This window comes from Andrena cerasifolii, chromosome 9 (genome assembly GCF_050908995.1).
Source record: "Andrena cerasifolii isolate SP2316 chromosome 9, iyAndCera1_principal, whole genome shotgun sequence".
Taxonomy (NCBI): Eukaryota; Metazoa; Arthropoda; class Insecta; order Hymenoptera; family Andrenidae; genus Andrena; species Andrena cerasifolii.
The window spans coordinates 14,279,082-14,304,447 of record NC_135126.1 but is presented as its reverse complement, the minus strand read 5'-3'; the positions used below and the strand labels follow the sequence as shown (position 1 = coordinate 14,304,447).

The following is a 25,366-nucleotide window of genomic DNA, read 5'->3' as shown; positions in this document are numbered from 1 at the left end:
GTACGTGAAACTTTGCTCGAAGGCACATAACGCAATTAGCCAAATCCAATTTAACGTATGAGGATTCGTTGCGAACCGGCAGCGCTCGTCGCGTAAGAATGGTCTTCGTCTTATGTCTACTATGGAGTGCATGTGTGAGCGCGTGCCAATAATAAGAGTGTTAATTGTAGATTTTAAGAAAAGAATTCCGGAATATTAATTTAAAACAAAATAGCGGCTATTTAAAGGTAAAATCCTGATTTTTGCGTGCAAAAGTCACTCGAGAAAATCAGGATTTCAACTTTAAATAGCCGCCAGTTTGGTTTAAATTAATATTTCGGAAATTTCCTCCGTTAATCAGAGGATCATTAATATACTAACGAAATCTCTCTCTTCTTTGTTTTTTTATTTTAAATAATCTGGTTCCGAATGGCAGTGCTCACCGCAAAAACAAATTTTCAAAAAGGCTTCTTGGATGTCGGTTGTTATTTTATTATAAACGTAAATATTTTTCTACGAAAAAATTACCAAATGTTCTTCAAATGTTGCTCTTTTAAGGGCAAAAAGTTCTGTAAAAATATATGCTTCCGCTTTTTCAAAAAAAATTCACAAACATTGGCCTCTTTTCGGCCGCCTGACTAGGTACAACCCCTTAAATCACGGTTGTATTAAATTATTAAAAGAACGAGATTAATCTTTATATTTTCTCTACACAACCTACAAAAGCTAATTTCATCAGGTTACACCCCATCGAATCTATTAAAATTTTATCTGAAATACTTTTCGACATCACCAACAGTTTTGAAGATATTTGTGTCGAAATACGATTACCTTAGGATAAAGCATCTAAATTTGCAATATAATTATTTGATAAGGAGGAACGGGTTATAAATATATTTAGAAAACCATTGTTAGAATGTAATAATTTATAACAGTGGTTTGAACAATTACAACCTAATGTGCTCAACTCGGTTTAATTATTGACAATTCAGCTTTGTACGGTTTCTGTTTCGGAAATTTCCTACGCGGCGTATCGACTGCATCCACGGCATTCGTTTTGCAGTTAACAGGCTTAAACTGTCATTCTTCGTTGTCTTCGGCGCAGTCGTATTCGCCATTGCTACTTATTCCATAAAAATGTATAAGTGTGATAAAACGTTAACACTTCTACTCGCTTCTATTGAACATCGTCTATATACATCGATTGTTAATTGCAGTGCTTTGCACGATTCTCCTTCTATGTTCAGTCAGTGCGTTTACAATTACGGTAGAACATTAATGGGGACGCCTAATACAAGCAATTGTAAGTCGCATAATGATATTTTAATCGGGGGCGGATTTGAAGATTTGGCGCCCCTAGGATAACAAGCGTCAATCAAATGTTTTAATTTGAAACAGTCCAGACAATTTCAAAATTAATTCAAAAGGGAAACTCATATCTAAGTTGTTGTTAATTCGCTATATAAAAATATGTGAATTGTTTTTAAAGTTGTCTCGAGCCTTTGTGTTTAAACCTTTTCCAATTTCTTTCGCTCATTTATCGCATCCCAAAATTTTCCGCTTCCCAAAATTTCTGCTCCCAAAAATTTGTTGGTCCCTAAAATTTTCCGCTTCCCAAAATTTCTGCTCCCAAAAATTTGTTGGTCCCTAAAATTTTCCGCTTCCCAAAATTTCTGCTCCCAAAAATTTGTTGGTCCCTAAAATTTTCCGCTTCCCAAAATTTCTGCTCCCAAAAATTTGTTGGTCCCTAAAATTTTCCGCTTCCCAAAATTTCTGCTCCCAAAAATTTGTTGGTCCCTAAAATTTTCCGCTTCCCAAAATTTCTGCTCCCAAAAATTTGTTGGTCCCTAAAATTTGTCGCGCCCAAAAATTTCTGCTCCCAAAAATTTGTTGGTCCCGAAACATTATCGCTCCCCAAAATTTCCCGCTCCTCAAAATTTGCCACTCCCCCAAATTTTCCGCTTCCCAAGAGTTGCACATTCCGCAAAATTTGCCACCCTAAGTTGCAGCCTACTTATTGTTAGCCTATATTCAATTCCGCCCCTGATTTTAAAATCACGCGACGAGAACGCATAACAGTAACGGGGGCTCGTTTAAATTACTCGTTACGGGTGTGTACAGTGGTTCATAAATTTGTTCAAATTGGACTTATAGGTATGTTTGGGGAAGCAAGAATTAAGCGAGCTAAATAATCATTAAACATTAAAGTTGCAAAGGACTTGAATTTTCGATAAACAAATTTGGGTAGAGTTAATTATTGGAAAGTGAATCTGGGTCTCCTTGAAGTACGTGTTTTATGCTCGACCATGGTGGAAAATTAAAAATAAAAGTATACGTAATTTTACTAGAAAAATCCACCGATGATTTGAATAACACAGAAATTATTTCAATAACATAATACAGAAGTATTTTCAAATTCAAATGAGATATTCAGGTGTTGCTAGTAGCCCACACTGTAAATCTTGAAAGGAGTAGTGGTACTAGAAGTAAAAGTAGAAGTAGTAATAGAATCTGTGAAGAACATAAGAAACATTTACGAATTAGGATATTATTCTGAACGCTCGTGCATTGTTCCCGAGACATACTGTTTCACTCTCCCATATTCTTTCTCAAAATTGACACAGAATGTCTTCGCACTATTTAAAATCGACTAGTTATTTTTGTTAAGTATATTGAAAATATAACCCAGTGTGCTCGAATTTAAGACTGCAATGCCATATTAAATACTTGTAATTCTTAGCCACGTATCACAAATTTAATTAACTTGAAGCGCTAACACAAAAAATCAAGCATAACTCAGTAATCCCTGCAGTTCCACTATACGTATAAACAAATCTATGATCCGCTACTGTACGAAAATTAAGAAGCAATGGAATGTCGATTGTCTTCGATTTCACAACTAAATGATGCATATAATTGTAAGTTCTTTTATCAGAGGAAACATCGCGTCCTAAACTAATAATAATATCGCAAATTAATCTCTCTCGCCCTATGTTTATTACGCTCTACAGTATTAAAAATTAATATTCTTTACAACGTCACGTAACGATACACGGTTCGCTTCTCAACAGAAAACAAAACTGGATGATTCATAACGGGCCCATATATCATGTGGTTATGATTTCACTTTATTACTTACCGACAAAGTTGGACGTGCGTGCCCAACAACATTTGGCTTATCACATCGCACGTATTTTCCGTCGTACATACATTTTATGACTAGTACGCACACGCCAGAAGATATCGATCTAGCTCCTGCACGCTGTGTGACCAGAAAAAAAGTCGCGTGTCACAGTGAAATAATAAAACGTAAACGTACGAATTTAAGCGTTCGAATTTTCGCTTATCTTCTACCATCAACTATATGGAATTCCATATTTCGGATATTATTCCGAAAGGGACCGGTGGCCGATCGAGATGAGGTTGGGGGGGAGAGGGAGGGGGTGTGGACCCTAAATCTAAAATTGTAGCGTCGGGTATATATTAGTTTCCGAAATATTAATAAAAAAATATTGTTAATTTTTTTTTGAAAATTTTTTTTGGACGTTGCTTCAGGCCCCGTACCCGGGAACCCACGCACTAATCTAGCCCCAACCAATACTAATACCCGGGACAAGTTGGAAAGTGGAATGCGTTGTGTCGGTTTAAGTCAACAGAACTATTGTTAAGAGGGAGGACCGTGGTAAAGTGATTAAAAAAAATCGGTAAGGTGTACCCTTTTATGCACAATTACCCCTGTATCTTTCGAACGCATTAATTGCCGGAGCTGAAATTTTATATTTGGAGCCTTTCCACACCCCTCGTAATACCCACCAAGTTTCATCTCGATCGGCCACCGCTCCCTTTCGGAAGTACAGCCCTTATTTCTCAGTACAGAACACTCTGGCATCGTCGTATTTTACACGATTTAGTGAATTGATTTTGAACGTCCAACGGAACCTAGATCGATAAAATGTAAACACGTACCGAAGTCATGAAATATGTGTGGCACGATAAATGCAAAATGTCATGTTTAATTGCATTAATGTGCATCCAACTTGGCAACGAATAATTAAAACCTGTAGTACTAATATCGTAACTCTAACGATAGATATGTGAATAAATATACAGGGTGTCCAGTGGATTGTGTTAAAATAAGTCAGGACATGATTCCTGATAAAAAAAAACAACAAGTACAGAATGTAGAATACATTATTTTTATGCGTGGCTTAGTTCTTTGAGAAAAATGATTTTGAACGTAATACTACTTTCCATGTTAAATTTAAAATTTAATACGAATGGTGTAGGTTTGCTTATAACAAGAAGATGAATGGCACTACGGTTTTTATAAGAAATATTCTGACCTGTAGGTATACAAATTACAGTATTATTTTGCGAAGTAAACGCTCGCCATAGATTATTCCGGACTTACTAACTAAATCCACGGTGTTTTAACTCTTTCAAAATATTTTTTTATAAAATCTATGCAACCAGTTAAAAAACTTTTTCCCGCAGTACTCGTTTTTTTTTATGTGAAATGATCTGCCGACTGGTTTTCAACGATACACTGGACACTCTGTATTTAGCCTTATTAGGGAGTCGCGTATTTATCAGATTAAAGCGTCGACATCGGCGCGGCGTCGCGGATGTCAGCAAAGCTTAATCGTTTCGCTTCGCTCAAATCGTTCGCTACAAAAATTCTATTTCGATAAATACACGTCATATCAACTGTAACGACATTTCCTGCCTTTTAATTTTAATAAATACTTGCTAATAAGCTAACGATACGCCTCGCGAAACAGCGACAACGCATCGACTTGGCGTGGCGCTATCTACATAGTCAGTACATCTCCGATTGAACATTTTCACGCGTCTTTAGAGGCATTCCAGGCGAAATACTCACGGTCTCGAGTCGTTGTTCCTTAAGTTACCCTAAATCATATCGGGGACTTGGGTAAAAGGATGTTGGTGTGATGAAGTTGTATGGGGCTGTTTGTATTGTACTGCGCGGCTCCTTTGATGATGTCTTCTTCGAAGTTGTGCATGGGCTCAGTGCAGTATTCCTGGCCACAGATCTTGCACGCCTCGAAATGTGGTTTAATAGAGTTCCGTAATTTCTGAAAGACAATGTCCCCATCGATAATTTAAACGCCCGTTGGGGGGCAGCGCCTACTTGGAGAAACACTGGCAGAGATGTAGAGGAAATTTCGAGTAAAACTTCATTTTTTAAAATAAAATCATGCATCTTTGTTACTATATTTTTATAGCTAACAGGCAGATAAATGTATCCATACTTGATATGTTGACGTTCAGATGATTGTTGAAAAATTAAATTTTACTTTGGAAATAGTAATGCTCTCTCTCTCTCTCTCTCTCTCTCTCTCTCTCTCTCTCTCCTCCCTCTCTTTCACCATCGACTAACACTCAAGATAAATAGAATTTGAAATCTGTCTGTTGAAGTGATTTGAACATCAACACGTCACATATGGATAAATTCACCTTCTTGCCAGCTACAGAAATATAGAAATAAAAACGAATAATTCCATTTAATCAGAGGAAATTTCCCTCGAAATCTCCTTCATAAATTTCCTCTGTACCTACTCCTCGTAAGAAAACCATTCGCACCACATAATGCCTCCCTCTAAAGCAATCGACTTTCGTTTCTTGAATTGCCCAAGAAATCATTTAGCGCGTCCATTCCACTCACACGTGGCACATGCAACCCCACGATCCAAGTTCCCTACGGCGGGGCCTTGTTATCTTACCTCCATGCAAGTGTTCCCGTTGGCCTTGATGAACTCGTAGATAGCACAAGCGGGAATGCAAATAAGCGAAAGAGAGGCTATCCCCCAGCCGATCGCCTCCGCCCACCACGGGTACTTGTAGTCGCCGTTGCGGTAGCTCGGTGGTTCATAATCAATTAAGCTGAATACCCACACAGCCTGGAATAGTGAATGATTTATAGGGCTGTGGCGTGCGGTCAACACTTAGTTTTTAGCTCTCTATTCAATCGTCACGCGTGACACCGATAGGGTAAATCCGGGAGACGCGGTCGGGCAGGAGAGTTGGTCCACTGTCGCTATATTCAGACTCTACTTACATCCATGTATATGCAAAAGTCTGTTAAGGTTCGGAACAATTAATTCTCCAGGAATCAACTGTTTCGACCAATTCTCCGGCCCGACCGCGTCTCCCGGACTTACCCTATGTACTGTTCGCAGGCCTTAAGGCGGTTGTTCAGTTGAAAGGGGATTGAGTCCTCGTGTAAAAATAAATAAAAAATGTGGAACGCAAGCTTTTTCGACAATATAGTGATGGGCAAGGAGAAGTGTGCACTCACAAGGGAAGTTTCTCAAGTGGTCCACCCAGATTTAAACGAGCTTTTGCACAGTGATAGAGCTTGGAGTACCGAAGCTATTGATATATGGTTTTAGGGGCAGACGGTTAATAGTTTACGAGGTATTTAATGTTAAAGTGGGTTCACTTGTTACGTATCCTCGTACCGTATCGCCGTTGCGTGTCATCCACGATACGGTGCAACGGTGTGTGACTTTTTCCCCTGTCATCACTGATGCTGTTGCGTATCTTTGCATCAGATTTTGATACGCGACGGTGCAACGCGGCCCGTGATACGATACAGGGATATGTAACAAGTGGATGGTCTGTCTATTGGTCGCCGTATCTACTTGCGCGCTGGTGTGTACTATGGCGGTGGAATAATGTAACTAATACAAGAATCTTTTACAGAATGCTTTGTTCGATAGCTCTTGAAGATGATATCGCGTCCCTGGGTGGGTGAGCAGAAGGAATTTGTGGGTAGGATGGGAAGGAAAGATGGGTAGATTAGCAAGAAAGAAATAATTAGGATTCACCGGTTGATAGAGTTTACTGAAGAATATATTATTAACTCAAGAAATACGCACGAAGTCGCATATCGTTACGATCACAGTTAAATTCGATCTGTTTCTTTTGGGTGTCACATAGTTTTGTTATGTTAGTTTTGGAGGAGGGATGTCTATGGAAATTTGATAACACGTATTTTGGAGCAGCAGGGAACATTTGTGTGCAAAGTCGGAGGTATAGTGGGCACAACAATAAGTTTCTGCTTTTGAGTGGCGTTTTATAAACCATATTATGAGTGGTGAAGGATTTCGGGTGAAGGGAGGGTAGTTTCGGTATCGTTTACAACTTAATTACGTCCCCGTATTTATAAGCATAAGTTGAATAAGTGAAGGGATTAAGAATGCATTGATCTGCCATTAATTTCATTACTTGCGAACAATTCATTCGATTCTCAGCTGATTGTCGATTGCTACTCTATTAACTTTACCATGATAAGAAGAGGCGCTGCGAAGAGCCAGCAGAATCGGAAGTACATGGACGGAACGCGGCCCGTCATCTCTTTCACGTTGTTGCACAATCGTCGTACACCGTAACACCAAGATATCGCGATCACTTCGAAGAAAGCCAGAAACATTATCGATATCGAGGCCGCGTAGTGGTCTATTAATTGGAAGAAGTAAATGCCACCCTGCAAATCACGAATAACAGGTTAATCAAGATATAAGCCCGATAAACAGCGCACGCAATTCCTCACGGAATTTCTTACCTGCGAGATATTAGGTAGGCCAAATAAAAAGGATATGACACATATCAGAAGCACTAACATTTCGTGGCACACGAGATGACGCTTCACCCACTTTGGAAAGCCGTCTTGTATCGACGTTACAACCACCTCCACTATGGCAAACTGCAACCGTTGCGAAATGCAATGTTAATTAAAAAATATGTAAAGAAAATACTGATCTGCTAACTGTGCTATATCTAGACCCGGAACACCTTTAGTTTATTTGAAATTGGATATTTACAAACGACTACAGGCGAATTAACTAATTTAGGCCGCAATAAGTGCGACGTTAATGCGTTAAAAGTAATGCATCACCCAAGACAGAAGAATTTCCAAATGACGAGTTCATTCGTCTTCCACAGTTATCAGATGAATTATTCCTAATTCAGCCATGGACTTAAGGGGAGATTCCGGTCTGAAAATCGATTTTTTTTTATTTCATTTCTCGAATATTCGACCTTTTCGGAATACGTGTTTAACAGGATTTATTGAAATTCGTAAAATTCCCGAAGTTATAGGCATTTGAGTAATGGCAAATGCATGGGTAACAACCGGCCACTCGGCGCTCGCGTAAAACTTTAAACGCGTTTTTCTCGAAACAGTGTTCTCAAAATCGATGGGACCTGTACCTCCAAAAGTTATTATCCGATTCGACTAAAATATTTTTATTTTGAAGAATATACTTCTGGCTAGGGGGGAAATCAGACAAAATTACACAATAATTGAAAAATTTTAATTTTTAAAGGCGTTGAAATTACGAAAAATATAGGGAAAAAGTGATTTCAAACTTCGTGTTGTTATTTTCTAAAAAAATGTCATTTTTGTATTTGTTCTGCCCCCTCCACCAGCTAGAAATATATTCTTCAAAATAAAAAAAGTTTCAGTCGAATCGGTTAATAACTTTTGGAGATACAGGTCCCACCGATTTGAATAAATATTTTTACGCCTTGACTTTAACGACTCCGCAGTGCCGTCTGCAATGATTAATTATAAAACAAAAAATATATTTCTATAGTTTAAGACATCCTTAATACAATGCAAAAAGTCCCATTAAATTATATATAGTAGTTTTCCTTTAATTAATTCCTAAATATCACCTATTTTTTATGGGCTCTAGACCGGAACCTCCCCTTAAGGCTTAGCACATATGCACTATCTACTTTCTATCGATGAACAGTTTAATTGATATCGTGAAAAAGAACGCGCATATTTGCTCGTTGCTCATCGACTCGACAAAATATTATACTGAAATTGTGAATGATGCTTGATTTGACTAAACCGTTTATGCGACGTAAAGTCGATAGTATGCGCTAGATCTAAGTGTCCTACGTACCTGACTATTCAAAGAAAGGCAGACTAGCATAAAGAAAAATAACACTGCCCACAGTTGCGACACTGGCATCTTGGCTAGAGCTTGCGGGTAAACGACGAATACGAGGCCGGGTCCTTGAACGGAAATTATGATTTGTCTATAAAATTGCAGGAGAAGTTAATCTGACATTGATTGATACCACTCAGGCGGGAAGTATAAAATACAATAAAATACTTAGTACCTGTATTACAAGGAGATATAATCGTTTTAAGGGAACTTGGGATAGTGGAACTGTTGGAAACTCGGCTGCGAAACGTCACAGACCGATTATACTTTAACAGTGGAAAACAATTAAATATTAAGCTAAATTCGATCTGACAAGGCATAAAATATCTAACAAGGAAGCGTTCCCAACCCAATTAGAAAATTCTAATTTTAATGAAACTTGTGAATATAGAACATATTGGAGTATGCAAGGAGCAATTTTTTCTGCGGAAATTCACTCTGAGGGGGTGAAATCAGCCCTTAAAGGTACCGCGTTTCTTCGTTTTCTTAATATAACTTACAAACTATTTTTTTAACCATTAATTATGTCTAGGACATTTCCTGAGAGAGCGAGAGAGAGAAAGAGAGAGAGAGAGAGAGAGAGAGAGAGAGAGAGTGTAGGTTTGTGTTTAGGAATGGAAGACAGAGCGACAGAGTAGCCAAATACTATGATGTACAGCAGGACTGGGGAACTTATTTTCCGTCGACAGCCGCACGAGACCCACTCTCAGTCAGCCGGTTCTCCCCCTATCAGCAATATCAGTTATGTATGAGCGAAAGCCCCGTGTGGCCCGTCAGCCGTCAGTATGGAGTGTAGAAGCCAAATACAGTAAACTTTCGCTATAGGCTCATCTGAACTATGCGTAAGCGGCGCGTCGCTATCCCCACCAATCCTGGGAATCATTCGGTCGAGAGTGACAGAAGCTGAGAGCGAGCGAGGGAGGAGGGGCCGAATGAGTCGTCGTGATGTTACCGTTTGCTACGAAAGGGAGAAAGTATGATACTTTGTCGCGCCTCGTTCTTCATTAATGATAGTGATTGAACTCTATAACCTGAACCTAAGGCTAACAGCATCACCAATTTTTCCGTTAATTTTTGTAAATCTAAATCGCTCAAAGGAAACCGCTTCTGTATGCTCACCAACACTTAACGTCGCAAGTCCTATTATATTTTGGTTTAAAAGGTCTTATATGAAAGACGCCTTTAAAAAATCTGTTTGAAAGAGGATTGTCTTTAACGTTGTCACTGGAGATTAAAGATATAGTATACTCGAACTACTGTGCGGCGGCTCGGAATCGTCGACGCTATTCGTTAAGCGTGCGTCGCTAGCAGTGCTAGCCCCGAGCGCGAGCCCATAGCGAGAGTTTACTGTGGCTATGGAAGGGGTTGCTCTCCTACGGCTCGGAGGAACAGGCAAGGAGGGGAACGAGCCGCGTATCGAGTTCCGAGATAATTGGATAATCCATAATAGTAGATTCCAGCAGAAAATTGTTTTTTGTCCAACTGTAGCTTCATCGGGACGGTACCTTACTACGACGAGTACCTTATTAGATATTGCTGCTGCATTTCGACTGCACTCGAATTGAAAATTGTAGTTACTAAGTAAAGAGTTACAAGTTTTACGTACCATCTGTTAGAACAGCCTCCACAGACATATTTTGTTCCAGGGCAATGTTACCAATGGTCGCGAACGAAAATATTCCAACAAGCAAACTGCTGAATGCGTTTATCAGTGAAACTGCTACACTGTCCACCAGGATGGTGTTGTGGAACTTGTTGTAACTAGCGAAGCATATCATCGAACCGAACGCTATGCCCACGGAATTGAAGATTTGCGCAGCTGCATTGATCCACACCTAAACACATGTAATGATGCAACGAGAGAGTTAAAATAAAAAAAGTATGTGTGAAAAAAAAACATAAGATAATTCTGCTTTGCAACGCCTGACTAGAATTCTTACGAAGGTCTTCTAATAAGTTAGAGAACCATTTTACATGGTGGCACTGTCATATTCTAAAAGGAGACATTTAATAATTTTGCACAGCGAGAAAGGTGAATAAAAATCTTTCGGAATATGTAGATACGTACAACGATTTGCAAGTGGCAATCCTTCTGTTTTGGAAATTTTTAATTGATTTTAAATGATATGGAAGCGCAGCACGATTATGGAAATCAGAACAGTAATTTTAGAAAACATTAATATTTTTGTCTATAACTTTTTCCCAATTGTTTAAACAATTGATACAACTTTTAAGATTTCACAGATCTAATTAAAAGAAGTAATTTTTGTCTTGAAACTTTTTTTCTATCTCTGACAGATTGCGTATTACAAAGTAAAATCGAAAAATAGCCGAATCTTCAGGGGTTAATTTCACCCCCTTAGAGTGAATTTGGGGTGTAAAGAAAAATTTCGTTGTAATCAGGAGGAAATCCTCTACATATCCACAAAGTTTCAGAATATTTTGAATTTGCGTGTTCGGGATCTTCCCTTGTGAGAAAAATGACTCTACTCTCAGAAAAACTTGATTAATTTGAAAGAATTATTATTGCATAAACTTTTAAAGACGCCAGTAGCTTTCGTGTCCCTACACTACGTTAAATCTCTTACGAAGTAAAGAGACAAGTTTCGCCTACCTTCGCGTCGCGGAGTAACTCCCAACGAGGGTGAAAGAAGAATTGTAGACCCTTGTCAGCACCTTCGAGGGTGAGGGACCGTGTGAGGAAGACGACGATCAAAAGGAACGGCAGGGTTGCTGTGATGTACCTTACTTGCGCCGACGACTTTATGGACTTCCAAACAGAAAAGTACACCATAATCCAGGCAGTAATCAAGCATGCGACCAGCTCCCATCTCAATGCTCCTGACTCTTCGATTCCTTTGCTGATTTGGAGTACCTTGTTGCTAAATTAAGAGAAGAAACAGATATACACAATCGATGTTAAAATTATTAAAAGCTGTATCAGAGAGGTACTGAATCATGGCAGATATGTACTGTTGTTGATAATTATTTGAATGGTTTTGTATATTTGGAGGGTGGGAGGAGGGAGATTATTTTATTATATGAAAGAGTTTTAATCATTTTTACTGTTTGACATTGTAAACTTTGAATTAGTTGAGTCCGGGAATAGTGAAAGAAGATATATTTCTGAAGAAGATATTCTTCTGTTATCGAGAAGCACCAAGGAAATTAGACTCTGAGCGAGTGTAAATTTCAATATTTTTAACTATCACGTTTTGGTATTGTTAAATAATTATTCATGGTGACGACGTAACCCATGGTTGCAATTTTTAATGAATCGTGGAAACGTTAAAAAATGCATGGTGACAAGAGAATTATTAATCCAAAAAACGAGACTGAAACGAGACTTTCAATTTAACTAGTTGACTTAAAACAATTCCAAATAATTAATTAGTGCGCCTACAAAATCAATCATACATCACACTTTCCCTAGTGAGCAACGCGTAAAAAAAATAAAAGGAAACCCTCCGAATGAATCCTAATGTTTATCGTTTACAACATAATTAACTACCAACAAATTCGTGACTACATTTTGGGGTACACGATCTTCAAATTATTTGGAGCAGTGTAAAGGAATTACTCGAAGAATTCCTCGGACGGTGTTCTGGAAGCGTTCGGGCGTGTTCGATTATCGATGGCACTGTAGGTAGGTAGCCAGCATCCCAGCGTGTTCCACGAGTTGGTGCAGTCGGACCACGGTTGTTTCGCTCTGAACGCCGCAAAGAAATAATATATTGCGTAGGCTATTATCACATTATGATAGGTCGACATCAAAAACGATATTACTACCGACGACAAGCCAGCCCCTGTTTGAAGAAACAACATCAATTCATTTTCGTGTTCGGAGGCGTACACGCAGTCACCCGAAACGTTTGACCAAATATTATGAGTTTCTTCTACTGAGTGTATCGTTAGAGAAAAATGTGGCAAAAAATGGTATTTCTATGTTTTAAACTCGAATGGATATTAGATGACACGTTCGCACCAGGGTTTCTGGAAAAGTTTTTTGGAAATCTCTGTGAAATATTTCATATTTCCTGATCATTCATAATCGAGGTGTAGATAGTGAATTTTAATGGGCAAGTAGTTTGAAATAATTTCTAATAATAGAAACTCGAAGTATTAGGCATTAAAAGGTAGGTTGTGAATGCAGTTAGCACTGTTTTGATTTTTCTATCATTTTCCAATTACGACAATAGATTCTCCAAGAGTATTAATTGTTTTTTTTTAAATTTACGTGTATATTAACAATATAATAATTCTCTGGATTATATTAAGCTCCTTACCCCAGTTTACGGAACTATATCTATAGAAGTGCATAATATTTGTTAAATTAAAGTACATTCGCAGTAGATACTATTGTAGAAAAATGCTATTTTCTAAAGTATTGAAAAAATGTACAATTTATTAACTTTCGGAATTACGTGTAATTGTCCTTTGCGAATGGTCAGAAAAATATGTGTTATACAATCAAATTTACAATTTAATATAGTACAAAAGTGAGTTCATTGTTCTAAAACTTTGTGCATATATAAAGTAACGAACATAGATAGACTGTCCTATTTGATACTTTTCTGGTACATTAATAGCAGTAACTGTAGGGGAAAAGAAATGTGGTTCAATTTGATGCGAGTCCTTGACTCAGAACAGAATTGTTCAAGGATTCATGTTTGTGTCACACTTTTCTATTTTTAATTATTGCAATACTCCTTTAAAATTTGGTCAAATATTCTGGGAACACTTGCGTCTACACCTGAATATTAATATAGTAATGCAAATAAGTATTTATCAGGAAATGGAAGAAGTTTTACAAATATAAAATTATGGAAAGCCTAAAAAATATATCGATTAACCTGAATAAACTTTGTATAAACTTCAAAGAGGATCAAGATTCATAAAACATGAGAATTCAAAAGTTTAGAAGTATTTTGCTGACATACTTTCGTTTCAATTCGATAATTTTAATTTATTAATAATGTGAGCGCTTAATGAAAAATTATAAAAATTAATCAGTATTAAATTATTTCAATTTTGGATCAGAAGTTCATGCATTAATTTATCGTAACAATCGTGTTATAAAACTACAATATTTTGCATAATTAGTAAATCGCTCTTCTCATATGGTTAATGAGTCGCAGTGTTTGTACAGAATTTGATTAAAATTTCGTGTACCTTTGAACAAGGGACAAATTTGACCGAGAGCACCAATCGGTCCTCGTCGTGTGAATTGTCCGATACTAAGTTCCATATACAACAGTGGTACTCCACATACTACAAGTATTATGAAGTATGGTATCAAGAACACACCTGAAAATTTCAATGAAAAACGTTATTACATACTAGCTAAAGCCTTTCATCAATAATTTTTATCATATTTTTCTAATTTCCAATAGTAGTTCCATCAACTAAACGTTTATTAAAAAATCAATTATACCATTTCAGTATTACAGCTTTATAACTTACAAAAAATTCAACTTAGGTACCTAAATTAAAAAAAAAATCTTCCACAGTTTCCACATACTTCTAGAATTCATAATTTGAAATTTTGCTACAGTTTCACAATTTCAAACTAAGGTTCATAATTGTGTTAAAAACCATTGGTATCGAAATTGCATTATAACGTCATAGTTAATATGAAATTAATTAATAATTACGTTTGAACGATTGCTGTCGTCACAGTAGATAATTAATGTTCGCAATTAAATCGCAGATATTTTATAAAAATACACACGTAGGTACAATGTTTACGCAATATTTCATATGACTTTAATTAGTTATTTTATTATAAAACTCGTCGCCTCCCTCGACAAGCGTCCCCCTTTAGTCTGTCGCCGATCTAATCTACTTGTTCGATGAATATAAAGGTTGCCACTAAATCTGCCTGTAATATGGATTTATTAAAGGTTGCATTAAACACGACTCGTACGTAATAGTACTCAACGTTAATCGTCATTCTGTGGGCAGTAACAAGGTCACTGGATGTAACTCTTTATTCGTAATAAACGATGATCACAGTCCCGTGGATTACGAGTTAATTTCGGCATGGGGCGGGCATTTAACCCGACCAAATTACAGTACTATATGTCCGTTCTTTTCCCGATCTATCGTAAACAAGCTACTTGTTTGTTCCGAACGTGCTACATTCCCTCTTTCATACTCGTTAATTAAATTCACGACTGAGGACTCGTGTTACCTCATACGGCTTCGCGATTTCCCACATTCAGCGAATCTAATCATTTCCTTCTTTCGATGAATGGCACACGGACTTTTCTGCGTTAATGTGATCGTTTAGGAAACCGGTGCTATTTATACGCTACATGTGGATCAAGTTCTGGGATACAGGAGAATTTTCATTGTTTTTGAGAAGTATTGTAGATTTTCCACTGTTTTCGAGAAGTATTGTAGATTTTCCATTGGTTTCGAGAACTATAGTAGCATTTCGATTATTTTGGAGATCAATAGAAGAGTTTCGATTATTTTGGGGAACAATGGTGAAATTTCGATTATTTAGTAGATGTATAATAAAATTTGCTCTGAAACGAGCATTTCTTTATAACTAATTCCTTTTGTCTCTTTTAAACTGTAAATACTTTAGAATTTCCATGAATATTATTTTTAGTTATATAATCGTGTTATTCGTCGCTCTCTGTATTTTTCCCAAGTGTTTCGTTAAATCATTTTGAATATTACAAATACATTTTTATTAACTAGGAATGGAGAAATTGGAAAGGCACGATTGGGACCATCAACAAGTGTGCTTCGTCGTAATGTCTTAAAAAGGGTATTTCTCTCGGTTAATTTTGTACATATAATCATTTTCCGCTATTTACACAACACGACCATGCATGCCACTTACTCGCCGCGCTTCTGCAACATTCCAAGTGCTTAGAATCGTAACAATTCTTTCGTCTTTCCAAGCTAATAATAGCATATTTCCACATTAGTGAGCACAGTGATTCTGTTCTCGGAAACTAATCTTTTCAAATAGTTTATGTTATATATTTCCGCTTTGTGTCTATCCCTCCAATATCATTTTAGTTTCAATATCGAACCTCCCAACAATTTTTGCAATTGTGAATTATTCACTCACAGTATTTCAATATTTCCATTCCACCCTCATTTTCTATCCGAATAATTATTTAACGTTTCGTTTCCACAGTGGAAACAACACTTTGCGAGATATTTATTTTACCAAGTGATAAAGTGTTTCAACAATCGAATCTGCAATTAAATAATATCAAGACAACTGAACGATTATTTGAGTGGTGTCTGCATAATCGTGGTTCTTTTTTAATAGAATTTTCACGAATGGACGTGATTCTTTAAAACTTAAACAGTGTTAGCGACAGTAACTTTTGCCTTTTAAGGAACTATCTTCAAGATTTGATTACAATTGTGCAGTCACCAGCGGCCGTAGCCGTGATGGAAAACACCGGTTCTCGTTAGATCACCGAAGTTAAGCATCACGGGGCGGTGTACCGGGGAAAGATGGGAGACCACCTTTCTCCCGGTGCGCTGCTGCTGCTGGGACCCAAAGGAGAGAGGAGGGAACAAACAAAAATGGGACTTATAGTTCGTTGGGCAATATAAGCAAAAATAAGCTTGAAACGCCATCCTGCTTAAAACACAGGAAAACAATAAAAACAAACAATTGTGATAAATGTTAGAAGTTTGCACCTAGTGTGCTGCAGAGATTCGATCACGTCCCCCATACACAGCGGCGATTATTGTTTCCGGTTGTGCCGCTGAAATAATTCGTACCGCGTCGATGTATCTCACGCACATATTAATTAATTCTGCGAATGTCGTACCGTGCTAGTCGAGCAAATCAGACAACATTCTCGGATTTGACATCGTGATGCGCGTTGTAACTTCATTAATGGAACGATTATTCCGTTGCACACAGTAACGCAGTCACGATACCTGTCAGCTGTCCTTAACTTCTGTGTCTTTTTCAGGAGAGGTTCTGGATTAGACGATCGGAATGTCGGCGTTCTTTGTGATTTTTTTTTGAAGAAACGAAAAGGGATAGAGGTATGGAGGTTTTTGCATCATATTTATTAGCATTTGTAAATTCGAATTATATTTTTGTTTATGAAAAAGCATCTAATCTCTGCCGAAAGTATCTCTTGAACAAGCAGGCTAATCGACTCGAGCTGTTTATTTTTAAAAAGTAGATTGTGTGTGTAGTGTCTGTGGTCCCACTGTTATTTGCAACTACAATTACACAATTTATCCTGGTTTTCGAATGTGTTTAGGTAAGGGGTTTTACTAAATATGAGTTCAGCAGTGGCGGATTTAATGGACGACCGATGCGCCACCTAGGCCACTGCCCAGAAGGTCCCCCTAGGGCCCCATCTTACAAAGAAATTATGATTTTATGCAAACCTTATATTCTTTTTCCTGTTTTTAGTAAACTACCTCTTCATTTTCCCGAAAAATGGGCCCCTCGGAACCAGTGGCGGGTTTAAGAAAAAAGGCCCAGGTGGCAAAAGTTCTGAGGGGCCCATTTTTTCGGGAAAATGAAGAGGTAGTTTACTAAAAACTGGCTAAGTGTAGTAGTACAGAAAATAAGTATAGTGTTTGGATACATATACCTAATCATAATTTTTTTTCGGAGATGGGGCCCTGGGAAGGCCTTCTGGGCAGGGGCCCAGGCGGCAACTGCTCATCACTCGTCCTGTTAAATCCGCCACTGCTCGGAACGTTTTCCACTTCAGCCTTTTTCCCTAAATGCGCCACCGGAGTATAGTATATATTACAGCTACCAGTAATTTACTAATTTTACAGTTTCTTAAAACAACATTTATCCGATTAAATATATATTTTTAACACTATGTTGGTAGGATATTCTTTATTTCACTTATTCTTATTCTTCATTTTACCTCTCCTATTATCACCCTTCAGAAGATCATCTTTTTCAGAGACACCGTTACTTGTATAACAGTAATGTTATCCTTAAAGTAATTTCTCCTTTCTTGTACGTATTTCCGACACTTATTAATTACGTGGTTTATCGAGGGCCGTGAATTAAATTTTATACAATTATAATTAAATTTATTTTTTCAACCTCTCCCTTCCTTTTATTCTTTCAATTATCCACTTTTATTGCACATTAGTTGATGCTACAGCGTGCTTCCATCGCTTCCTTTCAGGGTAGATTTTCCCAGGAAAACGTAAATTAACACCGGTGGCACGAATACGCCACGCGCATAGTGGAAATCAGAGAGCTCCATTTTGTGTTTATCAGCTTTTCCATTTAGCCAACAGTTTTTCAGAGCTGTGCTTGTAATACATCCTACGCGTTAATAATTATCAAAGGGGAGTATAATTTATGGATGCAGAGACTTTGGTATTTTGAATGTAATAAATGCGAATCGTTGCGTAGATCAATTTATTCATTTATCTAAGCGTAAGCTTCGATGTGTGAGAAATTCTGTGTTATAGCGCTTTTGAAATTCAAACGCAGATATTTATAATTATCTATTTAGTCCGAAGTGACTTAATTTAATTGTTTTTTGAAAATATTGTGCTTTCTACATGAATCAATTCTACCTACTTTGTTTTTAATTACAAATTTCTTATAAAATTAACGATGCTTTTGCAGAAGGAACGATACAATTAAATTTTTACACAGCTTCACAAGATTTCGAAGAATCCAAAACTCCTCTATTCCTTTTCTAGAATTGCAGTATCAATAACTGCATTATATCAAAGCATAAATTTTTTGAGACTGCAACTAATATAAAGAAATCACTTTGAAAATCCACAAGTAGCGTAATTAAGACTTCCCAAACCTTATACAACTTCCTTCCAATTTTCTATTCACTTACGTCTAACTAACTACACGTGCCTATAATACAACCCTCATTACCCACCCCAAAAAATCATTTTTCAAAACGTACACAAATCACAAAAGCCATTACATAAAATCCATCAGATTAAAAGATCATTTTCCAACTGGACGACCCATTTGAGTCCCTTATCTCTGAAAATATCAGCACACCAATTCCTCCCTAACTCAAAGTGAACAACGTGTACCGAACTCCTCTAATCCGTACTCCCCGAGTCATCGAGAAAGTTAAATAAATCCCTACGCAAGCAGATCGTCAATAGCTCATTGCTGATGTTCCTAAATGCTCTGAACCGAGGCTCCAGTGATGTTCACAGCACGCGCTGCCATCACGCGCCATTGTTTGCTCGTTTTGCCATTGAAAAGAGTTGCGTTGGTTCGCCAAGCTGAAATCAGATCATGCCACCCGGCTCTGGTCTTCCGGTTGTCCAATTTAACGAGCGGTTGGTCGAAATGATACTCGACCGATTATTTCCACCGGTGTCATTGAAATCATTTACGATGCTAGCTGGTGTAGCTGCGTTCCGTGCAAGGTCATGTATCAAGTTCCGTGAGCGGTTTGCGCCACGTCCGGGCTCCGCTGAGATGATGCTTTCAGACTTTGAAAATTAGCAGCAACACGATACGCACTTATGTTACGGCACGGCGAGCCCGAGAGAATGCGTGCCCTTGCTCTGAATCTATTCGCTGGGACACGTATCGCACAAAGGGAGATGCGGCGCGGTAAAATGCCGGCGAAAACCTGCGACACGCGATATTTAGAAAATCTTTTAACTTTTCAGTGATAATTGTACGTTCCTTATACTCATACAATCACGCTCCAATAGTCTTTTTCTAGAAATGTAAATTTTGATAGGTATGATGAAATTTGTAGTTCTTTGAAAAAGAGCCATTTTCCACAGTCGTGAAAAAAGAGCGATTTTTCGCGATAAATCTCCTTTGGAAGTCGCAAAGGCGCGACATTTTTAACTCGAGAATTGTTCTTGGAGTGCGATACACCCTCTGTGACCACGAAGGGTTGAATCTAATATTGTGCGAATATCGAAATATTATCACTGCATACTTTCGCGAGTAATATTTGTTTAATGTCATTTATTCGCATCGATGTTTTGGTATAACCAAAAGCATCGAAGCAGGGGCGAATTTGGAGATTTCGCGCCCCTAGGCAAACGAGCGTCTATCGCCCTTTCCTTGAAATATCATCGAATATTTTAATTTAAAAGAGTTAAGTTATTGCTAATTTGCCACGTGAAAAATAAGTGAATGAATTTGAAAATTATCTCAAGCCTCCGTGTTTGAAGATCACTCTTTACTTTCGGCGTTAGGGAAAATAGATAGACATTTTGTTTCAGAACAGAAATCTGTGCTATTATTGTAAAAAAAAACACTTTGCTACCTTTTTCAATTTCTTTCGCTTAAAATTTCCGACCTGCAGCCTGCATAGCCTACGTAAAAATCCGCCCCTGCATCCAAGCTGTGCCCCGGTCGCTTTTGCTAGTAATGTTTGTTTAATTTCTCGCATTCGCGTAAATATATTGAAATAAGAGCTCAGAAGCAAAACGTTCACGGAACGAACAGACAAAAACTCTAGAATTATTAATTAATACAAATTGAGAATCTATTAAGTTTGGAAGTTAATTAAGTTTTTGCAGTTTCACAGCTTTACCACTGGAACGACTATATGGATTTGGTACGTTTGGTTATGATTAAAAGTTGCAGACAAGTAATTCTATCTTCCCTAACTATATATTTTTTAAAAGATGCAACGATGTAGCGACAACTTGAAAATGCACTAGTTTTTGAACGAAGATCGTATATTTTTCTTCTGTAAATTAAACCTCGTTATTCTGCGCATAAAAGTATCAGGTATGGAAGAATTTGAATAATTCATGAGAAATTTCGCACCTTATTTCAGATAATTATTTTACGAAGACACTATTATGCGATAAATGATGATTGTTTAGAGTAGAATGTAATGATTCGTTTATTCCTATGTTGTGTCCAATTAATTCGGATAATGCAGTTGGAATTGTGCATAAAGCTACAAATGGAGAATTACTATGCGTGCTCAATTATAATTGGAGCAACGTATTTTTGTTAGAAATTACGATCTCCCCCGCTTTGCGTTTCGAAACAGTATCTTTCATATATCCGTTTTATATCCCGAGGAAACTGTTGGGAAAAATTCAGAGAATCTACATAAAAACCCGGAAATATTTGTTTCAAGGGAATTCGATAGTGGACGGAAAACTTATTAAATTGAAATGCATGGAAAATATAATGTACTCGATGAATATCGACAAGGAAATTCAATGGTACAGTTTATTTTGGACAGGTATAAATGGCACACAAATTCACTTGCTTTAAAACACTTTTTGGAGCAATCTATTAAAATAACACGAATATAAGTACCTAATAAAAAAAAAAAGCTGTACACTTATACAGTGAATATTTCTGTATAAAATGTAATTATTTATTCAAGGATCTTTAATCTTTGCATGGTGGATACTATGATTTCAGAATGGATGCAAGGTCCATTTTGACTCATAATTCCATTCATAATCATCCTAAAATAAGCTTTTGTATTAAATTTCCACCTTGTTACGATCTAAAATTCTTATAGTTTTCAAATATAATAGTAACGATGTGGGACATATGTAATTTGAGAAAGTAACTACTTATTAAGAAATACGTAAGTATGCACGTATTGACAACTAAGTATCTATTTATAAGTAAGTGACAAATAAGTGACTATTTATTAGCAAATGAATATCTAATTATCTCTATGTAGTTTTTAATGTATTCGATATCTGGTTTTGGAGTTGATAAAATATAGACGCTGAACGTTCCGAACGAGTTGAAACGGATAAATTATTGAAATATTTTTAGCAGCGTAAAGCACAATATCTGGAATGATCCTGTCTTTTTAATAATTTGTTCCCTTTTCACTTAAGTGACGCGATTTCACACCGACGATGGATAGGACAAACACGTGCTCTTATCACAGCCATACTAATCACAGCAGACATATGTGTGTCACAACCAGTAATCTGGCACGTACAAATTTATTTTAAACGAACATCTGGTTTGAAGCGTTGTCATAAAGGAGTTTATGAGTAAAACGCATTATCTTCTTCTACAAGTCACGAGATGGTCGTCGTAAGTCTGATATCTTTGTTTGATTGCTGTCGTGCTACTCCCGATTACGGAACAAGTGTTTGCATCGAAGAATTGCGTATACTAGTAATTACATTTCGATAATTACGAATCACGCGACATTAATTGTTCATATAGAATTCCATTGAACTACCAAGCGCTTAAACGATTCACAGTGAACATATTTTTTTGTAAAAACGTTTCTCCCTATTTATTTTCTGTTTGAATTTTATTTAACGCGATGTGGGATATAGGACGGTATTTTATTATTTTTTCTATAAAAATATTAGCGTACCATTTTTAGAACACTGAGAGGAAACGTTATATTTATCAAGAGGTTGTCGATACATAAAATATACTGGGATTATTGTCCTTATCTAAATTTAATGCAAACAACAAAATGCACAAGTTGCATAATATAAATACCATAACTGTCATAAAACAACTATTTAAGGTACAATACTGTTCTTTATTTGTGACAGGGCTTAAAAGTTGATATTCCAGGAATGTTAATATTGTAACAAAAGAATTCCTATGAATATTTACTCAATGTTTCTTTACACCTTGAGAACATACAATAACTCATTAGGCGACAGTATTTTATTTTTAAAATGCCCCTGAGGACTCTTCTTTTAATGTTAATGATAATTAATTAATGATTTAATTAACTTGCTAAGTAGGGGCGAGCAGGGGAATTAGGAATGCTTAAGAGAAAAGTTAAATTGAAACAAAAGTATTGACTCTAATCAGATTGACTTTATAGATAATTGAAGTTTGGTTAATTACCTACAAAGGCAACACGAAGTCAAAACTCTTTCTGTCCGGAATTACCCCTAGTTAGCGGGGTAAATACGGCTGCTTAAAGATTTCGATTTTAACTAAACACTGGTTTTCTTCCACCCTGTGGGTCTGACACAGTCTTTCTTCATGTTTGATCGAATTTTGGTTGCTCGTGGGATTGAATATTTATTTGCTGCCTGACGGATGTAAAGTCTTTAATCTTTAACCTCTTTCACGGCTATCTCAATATCTTTCAACGAATATTTACGCACATTCTCCCAAATATAATTCCGGGGTACTGGATACGTAGAAAACTTCGAAATGTTAAGAGAAAAGGATAAACGTCATCGTCTGTAATAGCCCCATACACGCTGTTCGTAATTACTCCAACATTTTGAAACTTCTTAACTTCTGTTAATGAACAGAAGTTAAGAAGTTTCAAATAAAACAAATACGAACATTTATATACACAAAGTGATCCCGTGATTTTATTTAGAATTAAGTAACGGAACTGCGAACAAATTATGCTTCGTTGGGTAGCAGGTTTAATGCACTATAGACTCAAAATACACAAGCGTAAAATTATAAGAAAAGCTACGAAAAGATTTCGTGACAGTTTCCTTAATACTGAACATAGCTAATTACATCATGTAACAATATCGCGGGAGGACAGGACAAGCGATTTCAGCGAATATCGCGGTGTTCGAGTTTACCCCGCGTTCGCAATTCCCCACTCTCCCTTACTGTTTCCATTTATTTCTCCCTATTATTCCTGCATTCAAACAGTGATAAGCTAAAAAACACACATCGCTGAAATTCGAAAAATTTTCTACATCCCCTAAAGCTTTAATGAAATATCGCGGCACTGTACCTTATCTTACTCTGCATTCGAAAAGTTTTAAATTCAAAAGTAGATATGTACCTTCCACTCCTATAACATTTTCTAGCTTCTTAATGTTTCGTGCATCATAAGCAAAAGAAAATTAATTCTCTATGAATAGCGCAAGTCGTGTTTGCGTTTGGTGTCGATGCAGGCACATATAGATTGTAAGCGTTACAGATATTTAAACGTGAGTACTCACCCCCGCCACTTTTGTAGCATAGATAGGGGAACCTCCAAACATTCCCGAGGCCGACAGAGTAGCCGATACAAGCAAGGACAAATTGCACTTTGTTGGCCCAATGGGGTCGTCTCGGTTGCCTATAGTCCCCGGGGTCTTCGGCATCTGCATCGTCGAGGCTGGTGCACACCGACAGGTCATCCTCGAATGATCTGGAATCGGGTCAATGTGGGTCACACGTGAACGCGATCGTTACACCTCAACTAAATACGCAAAGTCGTGGATTTAGTGAAGTGAAGCTTTCGAATAAACTTTCGACATAAGATTCAACGAATGGTAATACAAATGACTAGTACTTTGTTTAATTATAAGCTAATGTTCAGTTGGTTGAAAATCTGCTGCAGCAGTTAGAGATTTATTTAAATACTTTTTGAAACGGTTTGTTAATAATGATTAGGGCGAATGGCTTATGGGCATGTACGAGGGTAATTAATAAGCGAGGAGGGCTGTTATTTATTTTTCAATCTAATCGAATTAAGGGGACTAGGCAGTCAGAAACTCGATTTTTTTTTGTTGCGTTTTTCGAAAGTAAATACCCTTCCCGAGTAAAATGCCGTTTGGTTTATGTTAAAATTCGCAAAATTAAGGATTTTGCAGCAGAAAAGGTCGAGCGCGTCATAAACCGTTTCTGCGCGCACGCAGGTAGACTAATTCCTCTTTCGAAACTTTAAACGCGTTTTTCTCGGAATCATATTTCCTCTTCGTTTTGCAGTGATTGCGAAAAAAACGGAGGTACAAATCGATGTGAAAAAAAATTCACATATGTGAAACATGTCTAGTTACGACCTGAAGCTAAGCATAAGTCTGTGAAAACTCCTATTTTGACAAAAAAAAATAAAAATAAAATGGCTCTTCTCCCTGGCGAAAAATCACGTTTCTTTAAAATTTGCCGTATTACAATCGCTGTACTTATAATTTTTTTTCTTCTTTTTTAATTGGTTCAGGGCAGAATGGAGGCCAGGACAAAGTATAAATTTCAGAGGATATTTCACAATTCAATTTCTTACGGCCAGATTCACTGCAAAATTACAGCAGCTCTGGAAAAAACACCTATATATCAAGCAACTGTAGCGCTGTCATACACGTGTATATATTATTCAAATAATTTTTTTTTACTGTTTACAGTATTAACAAACATTGCCCAAAAGTACTAGTCACAATTTGTATTCATCTCCTCGTAATTAATTCGCAAAGAATGCTTGATTCTCGAGCAATCTGACTGCCCCTTAAATTGATTGAATTGCTCAGTTGATGTAAATACGTAATTCGTCTACCTTTTAAAATAATCGCCTTCACTTTCGAAGCACTTGTCTAAGCGGTAGAAATATATGAGAATAAACGGGGGAGCCCCCTTTCATGTCATCCTTTCGTATTTTGATTAACGATATTTAAATGAGTGCAGTGATAATAATATTGCGCATTTTAATTATCTCAAAGCACGCTGATGTGTTTGCTCGTTCCGCTTCGACACACCGTAATTCCTTTTAAATTTT

The 25,366-nt window shown here is 37.1% G+C and overlaps 1 protein-coding gene across 2 annotated transcripts in view; it reads right to left on the bottom strand.

The window, feature by feature from the left end:
• Nucleotides 1-887: 887 nt before the first annotated feature.
• The window catches only part of Ine (solute carrier family 6 member inebriated), a 31,045-nt gene continuing 6,566 nt past the window's right edge, over nucleotides 888-25,366 (bottom strand). For both annotated transcript variants that reach the window (XM_076820977.1, XM_076820979.1), the window contains 10 exons: nucleotides 23,835-24,025; nucleotides 14,136-14,270; nucleotides 12,544-12,769; nucleotides 11,578-11,845; nucleotides 10,570-10,798; nucleotides 8,919-9,031; nucleotides 7,568-7,708; nucleotides 7,289-7,489; nucleotides 5,724-5,900; nucleotides 888-5,075 (listed from right to left, as the gene is read on the bottom strand). In XM_076820977.1, the coding sequence (XP_076677092.1) occupies nucleotides 4,896-5,075; nucleotides 5,724-5,900; nucleotides 7,289-7,489; nucleotides 7,568-7,708; nucleotides 8,919-9,031; nucleotides 10,570-10,798; nucleotides 11,578-11,845; nucleotides 12,544-12,769; nucleotides 14,136-14,270; nucleotides 23,835-24,025 (1,861 nt within the window). In that variant the 3' untranslated portion in view covers nucleotides 888-4,895. The remainder of the gene's footprint in view (nucleotides 5,076-5,723; nucleotides 5,901-7,288; nucleotides 7,490-7,567; nucleotides 7,709-8,918; nucleotides 9,032-10,569; nucleotides 10,799-11,577; nucleotides 11,846-12,543; nucleotides 12,770-14,135; nucleotides 14,271-23,834; nucleotides 24,026-25,366) is intronic.